General features: G+C 42.8%; 1 protein-coding gene across 1 annotated transcript in view; it reads left to right on the forward strand.

Annotated features, from left to right (window-relative positions):
* The window catches only part of lancl2 (LanC lantibiotic synthetase component C-like 2 (bacterial)), a 57064-nt gene that overhangs the window by 1262 nt on the left and 42172 nt on the right, over positions 1 to 13630 (forward strand). Inside the window, exon 2 of the mRNA XM_068011593.1 lies at positions 6048 to 6165. Within this exon, the coding sequence (XP_067867694.1) occupies positions 6048 to 6165 (118 nt within the window). The remainder of the gene's footprint in view (positions 1 to 6047; positions 6166 to 13630) is intronic.

A 13630-nucleotide genomic window follows, 5' to 3' on the forward strand; every position in this document is an offset into this window, starting at 1 on the left:
ATAAGACTGCTTATCCAACATCCAGTATTGGATGAGCAGAAATTTCCTCCAATTAAATATTGGAAAGACCAAAGCCATTGTCTTTGGTCCTCGCTCCAAACTCTGTTCCTTAGCTGCTCCCTGGAAACTGGTTTGACTAAACCAGACTGTTTGCAACCTTGGCATCATATTTGACTCCGCGATGAGCTTCCAACCACAGATCCATACCAATACTAAGACCAACTATTTCCACCTCTGTAAAGTTGCTTGACTTTGCACCTGCTGCTGAAACCCTCATTCGTGCCATTGTTCCCTCTAGACCTGACTATTCTGATGCACTCCTGAACAGTCTCCCAGTTTCTACTCTCTGTAAACTTGAGGGCATCCAAAACTCTGCTGCCCATGTCTTTATTTGCACCAAGTCCTGTTCACCTATCACCTCCGTGCTCAGTGACCTATGTTGGCTCCTGGTGAAGCAACGTCTTGATTTTAAAATTCTCATCCTTGTTTCCAAATTTCCCCCCCCCCCCCCCCCCCCCCCCCCCCGGCCTCACCCCCTCACTATCTCTGTAATCTCCTCCAGCCCCACAACCCTGCAAGATATCTGCATTCATCTAATTTTTCCCACTTGGGCAGCCCTGATCTTAATTGCTCCACCATTGGTGGCTGTGCCTTCCATGACCTAGGCCCTAAGTTCTGGAATTCTCTCCCTAAACCTCTCCCACTCTCTATATCTCTCCCTTTGACACTCCTTAACCCACTTTGACCAAACCTTTGGCCATCTGCTCTACTATCCCCTTTGGTGGCTCTGTGTCTTTTTTTATAGATAGCATTGAGAAAGGGAAAAGGGAAAACACCTTTGCTCAGATCAAAGATCACAAATATTTTCAGATTAAAGTCATTGGGCACATCAAAACTCATTAATCCAGAGTATCACTGCACACTCTTATGTTTCTTATTTAAAAATTGTTTTATTTTTGCGTTTTGGCTCCAGTACTTTATTTGGAAAGTCTATTCCAAATGTTGGTCGATCTTTTCATGAGCTTCCTATGAGTCCATAAGTAACCATTTACCAGTTTGAACCTCTCTATCTCTGTCCTATTTCCATTGTTGAACTTAATGTTGTATTTTGGATAAGCATTTACCATGCTAATTATTTTGTTCTGCTCTATAAGAACGTCTCTGCCTTCTGTTCCTGGCTGAAAAGCCCTATTCAAGTCTTTCCTTGCACATCAGACCTGTGAAACTAAGGATCAGCCATGTGACTCTTCTCTGCACTGCCTCCAATGTTTAAATTTTCAGTGATCAGGACTAAACATAGTACTGAAGCTGTGATTTTTAGCTCATCCTGTAGCCTTCAACTCTGCAAATTGGTTAAACTTTCTAATAATAGTATTGTGTTTCAGAATCCAAGATATTGATATAAATAAGAAGCAGTGGTGGTCCTGAAATTGACCCTTGGGATGTCCCATTCATTGTTTCCCACCCATACTTGATTTTAACTCTCACCACTACCTGTTTTATACCCTTCAGCCAGTTTCCTGTCCATACCCAGGTTTTGAAAGTTAATGCAGTTTGCCTTTATTTTAGCTGAGGTTTGTTTCACATAGCTAACTACAGAAATTTTGATGTATCAGTTTTGTGAGCCTGTAAATAGGTTGAACTGTTGCTAACATCAGTTACAACAGGCAGTCATTTCTGCATCACAAACAACCTCAAATAAAATACTTATGTGGTTCAGATAATTAATTTTTAAAAAGTAACTAGCTTCCTGTTTTTCCCCCCACACTTTTCTGACAGCCTGATATCTAGAGTGTAAAATGATAGAATGGATTGCACATCAAGCTTTCAAACTAACATCTTACTTGGGACCATAGCAACAGGAGTAGGCTGTTTAGCCCCTTGAGCCTGTTCCACTATTTTAATGAGATCATGGCTTATCTGCCCCCTACTCCATATTCCTGCCTCCTACTCCATATTCCTGCCTTTGCCCTTTATCCACTGCTCAATTACTACTGAAGAATTTTCACTGTTGTAATGTAGGGATAAACAGCAGCCAATGTTCACTCAAGATCCCACAAACAAACTAAATTAATGAACAGCTAATGTTTTAGTGGCGGTGTTCAAGGAATGAATATTTTGCTGGAATATTGGGAGAACTCAACTACTCTTCCAAGAATGCAAAGGAAGCATTGACCTCCACCTGAGGGAGCAGAGGTTTTGGTTCAAAGTCTCATCCAAAAGATAGCACTTCCAACAGTTCATTGTTCCCAGACTACTGGAATGAAATGTCAGCCTAGATTCTGCAGAGTGCCTTGGGATGTCCTGAGATTGTGACAGGCACTGTATAAATGCAAGTCATTTCTTTATTAAAATGTATTGGCTTGAGTCTTTTTTTCCAAATGTAGCAACATGCTGAATGAGCAAGTGCCTGCATAAGGATGGACATAATTTTCTTTGAACAAATGCAAAGTTACAGTATACTGTACATGTCTGGCCCAGTTACTAATATCCATTGGTACATACCCTCAGTTTTTGATAAGATGAATTTTCAAAAGAATGAAGAAAAAATTCGAAACTGAATTAAATAGGACAATTTGGATTTCATCTGTAAATATGGACTCTGTGTAGCTTAATACCATTTTATGCTATGCTTGGTATCACAAAATATTACAGCCCGAATGCTGGGAACATAGATTTTAAACATGGGTAAAAATGAATTAAAGACATCTGCACACATTAGAATAGCAAATTCAAACAAAGGCACTAACCTGAGGAACTCTAACAAAGTTCTTCTCCACACACTGATAAATATGTAGGAGGGGCTCCAGAGACAAAATCCCTAGAATCATTTAGGGACTAACTGGATGCTGCAGTGATTCATTCTGAATTGATGAATGGCCTTCCTCAGCCCTAATTATCTTGTGAAATCATGAACCTTTGCAAAAGAAAATGAACATGTGCCGATTTATGTTACAGAGCATTTGTCCATATTAATGCTATCGTGTAAATAAGGCAGTGTTAATTAAGAACCATTTCCGATTTGCCTGCTTTTCTGCAGATGGTAGTAACTATTCCAGGACATAGACTGAGCACTTTGTCTGTGAACACCAGCAATGCAATTTTCAAAGGCTGGCCTCTAGAGACGTTCTCTCCAGCAATCATTGAAGATCCAGCAGCCAGAAAGTAAAATAATAACTGCAGTTTTGTTTTTGTGTGGTTGCCAGTACTCTGAAATCCACAACACTATGCAAATGAGATAAATTCTGCAGCACTGATAACCCGAAATATTGAAGAACCACTTCAGTGAGTTTTGTAATAAGAGGGGTGTTCAAGATCTAGTAACAGTAAGCAAAAGTTGAAGGACTCCCTTAGAATGACTTAATACACCTTTCTAACTATAAATGTCCAAAATTTCAAGTCCTCAGTTATATAGCACAATCTATGGGATTGCAATAAGATCCGCAATCTAATGGAAATGATAGCAAATTCTGGAATACAAGCCACTCTCGTCAAAGAAAACGGCCTGGGTGTACTGTAACTTGCTGAGTACAGTTCATGGTGCTTCCAGAGCAATCATATCCTTTGTGTTCTTTAGGCTCCTCATCAAAAACTTGCAGCAAAGTATAACTAGTTTTTATTGGTGCCTTAGCTTTATGTATTTGGTGCTTTCTAACAAGCTAGATTTTTTTTGGCAAATCAAATGTTCTCAATTCTTAAAGCTATGCTGTAATTCAACCAGTTGTAATGCAAATGTTACTGCATAACTTAAAGCTTGATTGGAAAAAAATCTATTTCCAACCCCTTAATGAGTGACAGTTACTTGAAAAAAAAATCCAAAATGGATTTCCAGCTTGGTTGAATATTTGCTGCCTGTTGCAATATCCACTAGGGACTATGAGAATCCATCTGCTTATTATCATAACTAAGATATATTTGTATTTAGTTTTTTTAAAAAAAGCCAAGGAGTTTTGATCTTCAGATACTGGTGATTTTTTCCATTTAATTAGTCAATTTCTAAAACATACATTTTTGCATGTATTCTATAGTAGTGCAAATGTTGTAACACATTTCTTTTCATTGACATAAATATAGCATATTCAACAATTGTTCACACTGAAATTGGATAAATATTTAAATTAATGAAATGTGTTGGGACTGAAGTAGGCCATTTAGCCCCTCCAGCTTGATCTGCCATTCAATGAGATCATAGCCGATCTGCAACCTAACTCCACATATCCATCTTTGCCCCATATCACTTGACAACTTTGGATAATAAAAATCTACGAATCTCAGGATTAAAGTTAGCAATTGATCTAGCATCAGTTGCCATTTGCAGAAGAGAGTTCCAGACTTCCTTTGTGTGTAGATGAGTTTCCTAATTTCGCTCCTGAAAGGTCTGGCTCTATTTCTTTTTTGAAATGCCTTCAAAGTTTCCTTTTTAATCATAAAACTGGTAGTTTCTTCATGTGTTTATCACCCTTTTGCTACTGAAATTTTCTCTGAATTGGCTAGTAAATTTAGCTTCTCATCTCAAATATATGCTTCTGGTTCTGGAATTCGGGAAGTCCATAATCTCAAAATATTGTACCGAGACTCCCCTTGGGCAACTTGTGAGGGAAAGGCCCTCTTTGTAGCTCAGTCCTCCTAATTCTAGTCTTTTCTTTTGTAAGAAAGAAGGTGTGTGTGTCGTTTTGAACTGTAATCACAGTTATGATGTATGGAAGTGTGGCAACCAGTTTATACACTACATTGTCCCACAAGCAACAATAAGATAAATGATCAAAATCTGCTTTTGCTAGTATGAGAACAGAAAGTGACAGAAATGCTCCACAGGTCTGGCAGCATCTGTGTAGAGCGAGACAGTTAACGTTTCAGGTCTGTTTCCCTTCATCAGAACTGGAAAAAGTTAGAAATGTAACAGTCTTTGAGCAAGTGGGGTGGCGGGGGGTGGGGCGGTGGGGAAGCAGAACAAGAAAGAACGTCTGTATAGGACAGAGGGAGGAGCAATTAAATGACAGCTGTCGTGGAACAGAATGCAAATGGAGTGCTAAATAGTTATAACGAAAGTCAAAGCACGAGACCAGAGAGAGTGCTAATGGCAGAATAATGAACAGCTTTGTACAAAAGCAAAAACATGAAAAACAATTTAAGACCAGCACACAGTTTTTAAAAAAACAAAACAAAAATAATAGGGCTCATGGTCTGAAATTATTGAACTCAATATTGAGTCCAGAAGGCTGTAGAGTGCCTAATTGGAAGATGAGGTGCTGTTCCTCGAGCTTGCATTGATGTTCACTGGAACACTGCAGCAGGCTGAGGACGGAACTATGAGCATGAAAATAAGATGGTGAATTAAAATGGCAAGCAGCAGGAAGGTCTGGATTATGCTTGCAGCCTGAGCAGAGGTGTTCTGCAAAGTGGTCTGCGTTTGGTCTACCATTGTAGAGGAGACCGCATTGAGCAGCGAATACAGCATTTGTTGCCCATCCATAATTGCCCTTGAACTGAGTGGCCATTTCAGAGGGCAGTTAAGAGTCAACCACATTGCTGTGGGCCTGGAGTCGCATGTAGGCCAGACCAGGTAAGGATGGCAGGTTTCCTTCTCTAAAGGACATTAGTGAACCAGATGGGTTTTTATGACAATCGGTGATCATGTCATGGCACGATTACTAAGACTAGCTATCAATTCCAAGTTTTTATTGATTAATTGAATTTAAATTCCACCAGCTGCCAAGGTGGGATTTGAACCCATGTCCCCAAGGCATTAGCCTGGGCCTCTGAATTACTAGTCCAGTGAAATTACCACTGCGCCACCATCTCCCACTTTGTGCCCAGTCCACCATGTCACGATACCTTTTCAGCTTTGATATGTTTACACTGGGTATATGTTTCATGATACCTGATACCTTTTCTTTGGAATGTGGAAGGGAGCTTTATAATTATTAAAAAAAAGCCATAAATGCTTGAAAAGTTTTGAAATAAATTAAGATTTTCTATACTACTGTGATTGTAATATTGAAAAATACAACATAAAACTAAAGCATTAATAATTACTTTTTTTGTAGATCAATCCAGCCTTCATAAAGCGGATCCAACATAAAATCAAGGATCTCTTAATACAGATGGAAGAGGGTTTGAAGACTGCTGACCCTCATGACTGTTGTACTTATACGGGTTGGACAGGTGAGAACATTGCAGTATCTTCAGGGGTTCAAACCTGAACTTATCCACTGTAATTGGGAAAATGTAGAATTGCACTTCGTGTTAACCCATGCTTCTCCACTGAGAATTGATTTTGTCCTTAACAATGGTCTCTAGTAGTTTTCCTACCACTGATCTTGGACTGACAGGCCTGTAGTTACCAGGTTTATCCATCTCCCTTTTTTTAAGTGGTGTAACATTAATTCTCTGGCATCGCTCCCATATACTAGGGGATTGAAAGATTGTCATACTCAGAGAAATACAGCACCGATCAGGTCCTTCGGCCCACCGAGTCTGCGCCGACCATCAACCACCCATTTATACTAATCCTATATTAATCCCATTTTTCCCCTCTCACATCCCCACCTTCCCTCAATCCTCCTACCACCTACCTACACTAGGGGCAATTTATTTACAATGGCCAATTTACCTATCAACCCGCAAGTCTTTGGCATGTGAGAGGAAACTGGAGCACCCGGAGGAAACCCATGCGGTCATAGGGAGAACTTGCAAACTCCGCACAGGCAGTACCCAGAACCGAACCCGGGTCGCTGGAGCTGTGAGGCTGCAGTGCTAACCACTTTACCACTGTGCTGCCCAGTGGTCTGAGCTTCTGCTATCTCCATCCTCGCTTCCCTTCAGCAACCTAGGATGCATCCCATCTGGACAAGGTGACTTGTTACTTTTGAGTGATGCCAACCTATTTAGCACCTCTTCTAACTTTTTATCCCATCCAATATCTTTCTATTCCCTATGCTACTGCGACATTGTCTTTTTTAAAAAAAAAATGAAGTTAGATGCCAAGTACTCGTTTAGTACCTCAGTCATGCCCACTTCCTCCAAGAGATTTCCTTTTTTGTCCCTAATTGGTCCCACCATCCCTTTAACCATCCTTTTTTTAATCTGTTTATAAAAGATTTTTGGGTTCCCCTTATGTTGCTGGCTAATCTTTTCTCATTTTCTCTTTGTCCTTCTTGTATCTTTTTTCAATTCCCCTCTGCATTCTCTGTATTCAGTCTGGTTTTGTACTGAAATTTGTCAAACTTTTTTTTTAAAAACTTATTTTAATCTCTCGTCATCCAAGGAGCTGTAGCTTTGAATGCCCCATCTTTCCTACTTATCGTAATGTGCTTGGTTTTTGCCCACAGTATCTCTGCCTTGAAAGCCTTCAATTGCTCATTTACTGTTTTCTTAGCCAATCTTTGATTCCAGTCCACCTGTGCTAGAACCCTTCTCTAATCACAAAATAGCTTTCTTCCATTTTTGTATTTTTACCTTTTTGATTTTTCTTTGTCCATTTCTTTAACTACATTAAACTTAATTATGATCATTATTGCCCAGATGGTATTGTCTTCCTGATTTATTTTAATAAATATGCTCATACTTGTTCATATTTGATAGGAATTTGCAATGCCTGTTGGGATGTATATCACCACCTCACAATTTTTTCCTCCTTTTATTGCTTGCCATCTGTAAAAGAAAGATAAATTTGCATTTATATGGCACCTTTATTCCAGCTCAGAAACTTCAAAGCCCTTCAAGCACAATGAACTGCATTTTAAGTTGCTGTTACATGATTTAAATGCATTATCAATTTTTTTTGCTCATAGTTCCACAAAATGCAAGGTGATGACAGACCAATTGGTTCACGAAGGAATCTTCTCCATTAGGAGAATTCCTTGTTCTTTGAACAATATCATAGAATCGTTATATTCCACCTGAAGCAACAGAATAGGCAGGTGATACCTTTACGGTTTTATCTGAAGCACTGGGAAGTATTGCACTGGAGTGTCAGATTATAGGGGAGGCATGAAAGGCACTACATGAATGCAACGTTTTCTTCTGTTCATTTTCATTTTTTTCCCTTCAATTATTTTTAAGCATTTCAATAAGATCAGCTCTTATACCTACTCAACTTTAGCCTAAGTTTATGTCATGATGTTCCTTCATCCCTGGTATCATCATAGTGAATTGTCATTGGGCTTGCTATGTATTTCCAAAGCTGGTGTGTTCAGAACTGAACAGGATTACAAGTTAGCTCTGATTAGTGGTATGTATAATAACAATTTGCTTTTCTTTAGCACCTACTATAAAGAACATCCTAAAGCATTTAACTAGTCCATTGTTTAAGTACTCCAGTAAATTGGATTGGAACCACACAAGGGCAGTACCATGGAGTTAGGCGGTGCAGTAGAGGAAACGGAGGTGGATAGTGTCCATTCCTCTTACTGCCACTTTGAAGTCTAGCATCTCTTAGTCATGTGGCATCATCTGTCTTGGGACATTAAAAGCATTGTATAGATGCATTTTGATAGATTAGATTAGATTAGAGATACAGCACTGAAACAGGCCCTTCGGCCCACCGAGTCTGTGCCGACCATCAACCACCCATTTATACTAATCCTACACTAATCCCATATTCCTACCAAACATCCCCACCTGTTCCTATATTTCCCTACCACCTACCTATACTAGTGACAATTTATAATGGCCAATTTACCTATCAACCTGCAAGTCTTTTGGCTTGTGGGAGGAAACCGGAGCACCCGGAGAAAACCCACGCAGACACAGGGAGAACTTGCAAACTCCACACAGGCAGTACCCAGATTCGAACCCGGGTCCCTGGAGCTGTGAGGCTGCAGTGCTAACCACTGCGCCACTGTGCCGCCCTTGCATATACTACTTGCATTTGTGTACTTGCTCTTAATGAGTAACATACCTGGATTCTTAGATCCCTTTAGCACTTCACTATTCAAACTCTGTTCCTATCTGCCATTTTGCATCCAAAGTGAATTATGTTGCACTGTTAAATTAATCTGTATCACTTTGTAATTTTTTAAATGATTCATAATTCACTACACTTCCTAACTTAGTTATCCTCTGTAAAATTGAATGCAAACTGTTCTATTCCAAATCATTTATATAGAGATACCTGCAGCACAGATGCTTCGGGACACCATTTGTCACTCAGCCAATCCATGAAAGCCCCTCATACTAATGCTTTGTCTCTGGCTTTCCAACTAATTCCCTGTCTATGCTTTACCTTTTTTACTCATTCATGGATGTGGGCCTCGCTGGCTAGGCAGCATTTATTGCCCGTCCCTAATTGCCCTTGAGAAGGTGGTGGTGAGCTGCAGTCCATGTGAGGTAGGTACACCCACAGTGCTGTTAGGAAGAGAGTTCCAGGATTTTGACCCAGCGACAGTGAAGGAACAGCGATATAGTTACAAGGCAGGATGGTGTGTGACTTGGAGAGGAACTTGCATGGGAATGCCACGACCTGCATTTGCAGCCCTTGTCCTTCTAGTTGGTAAAGGTCATGGGTTTGGAAGGTGCTGTCTAAGGAGCCTTGCTGAGTTGCTGCAGTGCATCTTGGTCATGGAGTCAGAGTTATACAGCACAGAAACAGGCCATCGTGTCTCTGCTGGCCATCAAGCACCTATCTATTCTAATCTCATTTTCCAGCATTTGGCCCGTAGCCTTGTATGCCAAGGCGTTTCAAGTGCACATCTAAATACTGTTGAAATGTTGAGGGTTCCTGCTTCTACCACCCCTTCAGGCAGTGTGTTCCAAATTCCAACCACCCTCTGTGAAAATATTTTTCCTCAAATCCCCCCTAAAGCTCCTGCCCCTTGCCTTAAATCTAGGCCCCCTGGTTATTGATCCCTCTGCTAAGGGAAAAAGTTTCTTCCAATCTATCCTATCCATGCCCCTTGTAATTTTTTATACCTCAATCAGGCCTCCCCTCAGCCTTCTCTGCTCTAAGGAAAACAACCCTAGCCTATCCAGTCTCTCTCCAGAGCTGAAATGCTCCAGCCCATGCAACATCCTGGTGAATCTCCTCTGCACCCTCTCCAGTGCAATCACATCCTTCCTATAGTGTGGATCAGAACTGTACACAGTACTCCAGCTGTGGCCTAACTAGCATTTTATACAGTTCCATCATAACCTCTTGCTCATATTCTATGCCTCGGCTAATAAAGGCAAGTAGATGGTACACACTGCTGCCACTGTGCATTGGTGGTGGAGGGAGTGAATGTTTGTGGATGAGGTAACAATCAAGCCGGCTGCTTTGTCTTGGATGGTGTTGAGCTTCTTGAGTGTTGTTGGAGCTGAACCCATCCAGACAAAGTGGAGAGTATTCCATCACACACCTGACTTGTGCCTTGTAGATGGTGGACAGGCATTGGGGAGTCAGGAAGTGAGTTACTCGCTGCAGGATTCCTAGCCTCTGACCTGCTCTTGTAGCCACAGTATTTTATATGGCTACTCCAATTCAGGTACTGGTCAATGGTAACCCCTCGGATGTTAATAGTGGGGATGCAGCGATCGTAATGCCATTGAATGTCATGGGGAGATGGTTAGATTTTCTCTTGTTGGAGATGGTCATTGCCCGGCACTTAAGTGGCAAGTAACATTCGCGCCACACATCAGACCAAGCCTAGATATTGTCCAGGTCTTGCTGCATTTCTACACTGACTGCTTCGTTACCTGAGGAGTCGCGAATGGTGCTGAACATTGTGCAATCATCAGCCAACATCCCCACTTCTGACCTTATGATTGAAGGAAGGTCATTGATGATGCAGCTGAAGATGGTTGCACCTAGGACACTACCCTGTGGACCACTGGTAATGATGTCCTGGAGCTGAGATGATTGACCTACAACAACCACAAGCATCTTCCTTTGTGCTAGGTATGACTCCAACCAGTGGAGAGTTTTCCCCCTGATTCCCATTGACTCCAGTTTTGCTAGGGTTCCTTGATGTCATACTCGGTCAAATGCTGCCTTGATGCCAAAGGCAGTCACTCTCAACTCACCTCTGGAGTTAGCTCTTTTGTCCATGTTTGAACCAAGGCTGTAATGAGGTCAGGAGCTGAGTGGCCCTGGCGGAACCCAAACTGAGCATCACTGAGCAGGTTATTGTTAAGCAAGTGCCGCTTGATGGCACTGTCGATGACAACTTCCATCACTTTACTGATGATTGAGAGTAGGCTGATGGGACGGTAATTGGCCGTGTTCAACTTGTCCTGCTTTTTGTGTACAGGACATACCTGGACAATTTTTCACATTGCCAGGTAGATGCCAGTGTTTTAGCTGTACTGGAACAGCTTGGCTAGGGGTGCGGAAAGTTCTGGAGCACAGGTCTTCAGTACTATTGCTGGAATATTGTCAGGGCCCATAGCCTTTGCAGTATCCAGTGCCTTCAGTCGTTTCTTGATATCATATGGAGTGAATCGAATTGGCTGAAGTCTGGCATCTGTGATGCTGGGGATTTCACGAGGAGGCTGAGCGGGATCTTTCGCTCTGCACTACTGACTGATGATTGTTGCAAGTGCTTCAGCCTTATCTTTTGCACTCATGCTGGACTCCCCATCATTGAGGATGGGGATATTTGTGGAGCCACCTCCTCCAGTTAGTTGTTTAATTGTCCACCATTCACGACTGGATGTGGCAGGACTGGGTAACAGTTAGAGGTGGGAAGAGGTCAGTGCAGGGATCTCCTGTGGTCGTTCCCCTCAACAACAAGTATACAGTTTTAGATACTGTTGGGGGGGACGGCCTATCGGGGGCAGGCTGCAGTGACCGGGCCTCTGGCACGGGGTCCTGCACTGTGGCTCAGAAGGGAAGGAGGGAGAATGGGAGAGCACTAGTCATCGGGGACTCGATGGTGAGGAGTACGGACAGGCGGTTCTGTGGGCGCAGGCGAGACGCACGGATGGTTTGTTGCCTCCCTGGTGCCAGGGTCCGTGATGTTTGTGATCGCGTCTTCAGGATCCTTAAAGGGGAGGGGGAGCAGCCAGAGGTCGTGGTGCACATTGGCACCAACGACGTAGGAAGGAAGGGTGGCACAGATGTTAGAAGTGAGTTTAGGGAGTTAGGCTGGAAGCTGAAAGCTCGGACGGACAGAGTTGTTATCTCTGGTTTGTTGCCGGCGCCACGTGATAGTGAGGCTAGGAATAGGGAGAGAGCACAGCTGAACACGTGGCTGCAGGAATGGTGTAGGAGGGAGGGCTTCCAGTTCTTGGATAATTGGACTGCATTCTGGGGAAGATGGGACCTGTTCAAACAGGACGGGCTGCATCTGAACCAGAGGGGCACCAATATCCTGGGAGGGAGGTTTGCTAGTACTGTTCGGGAGGGTTTAAACTAGTTTGGGAGGGGGATGGGAACCGGACTTGTAATCCAGGGACCAGTGGGTCCACTCAGAAAGACAAAGAGTGTAGTGAGGTATTGGGGAAGGTAGCACTGTCACAGAGGACAGATGGGCACGGAGAAGGGTTAAAGTGCGTATACTTCAACGCAAGAAGCATCAGGAATAAGGTGAGTGAATTGAAGGCGTGGATGGGCACTTGGGACTACGATGTTGTGGCCATCACTGAAACGTGGATAGGTGAGGGGGAGGAATGGTTTTTGGAGGTACCTGGTTATAGATGTTTTCATAAGATTAGGAATGGTGGTAAAAGAGGTGGGGGGGTGGCATTGTTAGTTAGAAATAGTGTAACAACTGCTGAAAGAATTTTCGAGGAGGATCTGCCGACTGAGGCACTGTGGGTTGAGGTCAGGAACAGGAAAGGAGCAGTCACCTTGATGGGAGTTTTCTATAGGCCCCCCAATAGCAGCAGGGAGGTGGAAGAGCAGATTGGGAAACAGATTTTGGAAAGGAGCAGAAGTCACAGGGTAGTAATTATGGGGGATTTCAACTTCCCAAATATTGATTGGCAACTCTTTAGATCGAATAGTTTGGATGGGGTAGTGTTTGTGCAGTATGTCCAGGAAGCTTTTCTGACTCAGTATGTAGCCTGCCCGACCAGAGGGGAGGCAATATTGGATTTGGTACTAGGTAATGAACCAGGGCAAGTGATAGAGCTGTTGGTGGGCGAGCACTTTGGAGATAGTGATCACAATTCTGTAGCATTCACTGTGGTAATGGAGAGGGATAGGTATGTGCAACAGGGCAAGGTTTACAATTGGGGGAAGGGTAGATATGATGCTGTCAGGCAGGAACTGAGGAGCATAAGTTGGGAGCATATGCTGGCAGGGAAGGGCACGGTCGAAATGTGGAACTTTTTCAAGGAGCAGATAGTAGGGGCCATTGATAAGCATGTCCCTGTCAGACAGGGAAGGGATGGTCATGTGAGGGAACCGTGGTTGACAAGAGAGGTTGAGAGTCTTGTTAGGAAGAAGAAGGATGCGTATATAAAGTTGAGGAAAAAGGGCACAGGCATAGCTCTGGAGGGATACAAGATGGCCAGGAAGGATCTGAAGAAAGGGATTAGGAGAGCTAAGAGAGGGCATGAAAAATGCTTGGCGGGTAGGATAAAAGAAAACCCCAAGGCCTTTTACGCGTATGTCAGAAATATGAGGATGACCAGGGGGACCATAGGTCCGGTCAAGGACAATAGCGGGAGACTGTGTGTTGAGCCGGAAGAGATAAGTGAGGTTTTG

Source organism: Heterodontus francisci, chromosome 2 (assembly GCF_036365525.1).
Source record: "Heterodontus francisci isolate sHetFra1 chromosome 2, sHetFra1.hap1, whole genome shotgun sequence".
Taxonomy (NCBI): Eukaryota; Metazoa; Chordata; class Chondrichthyes; order Heterodontiformes; family Heterodontidae; genus Heterodontus; species Heterodontus francisci.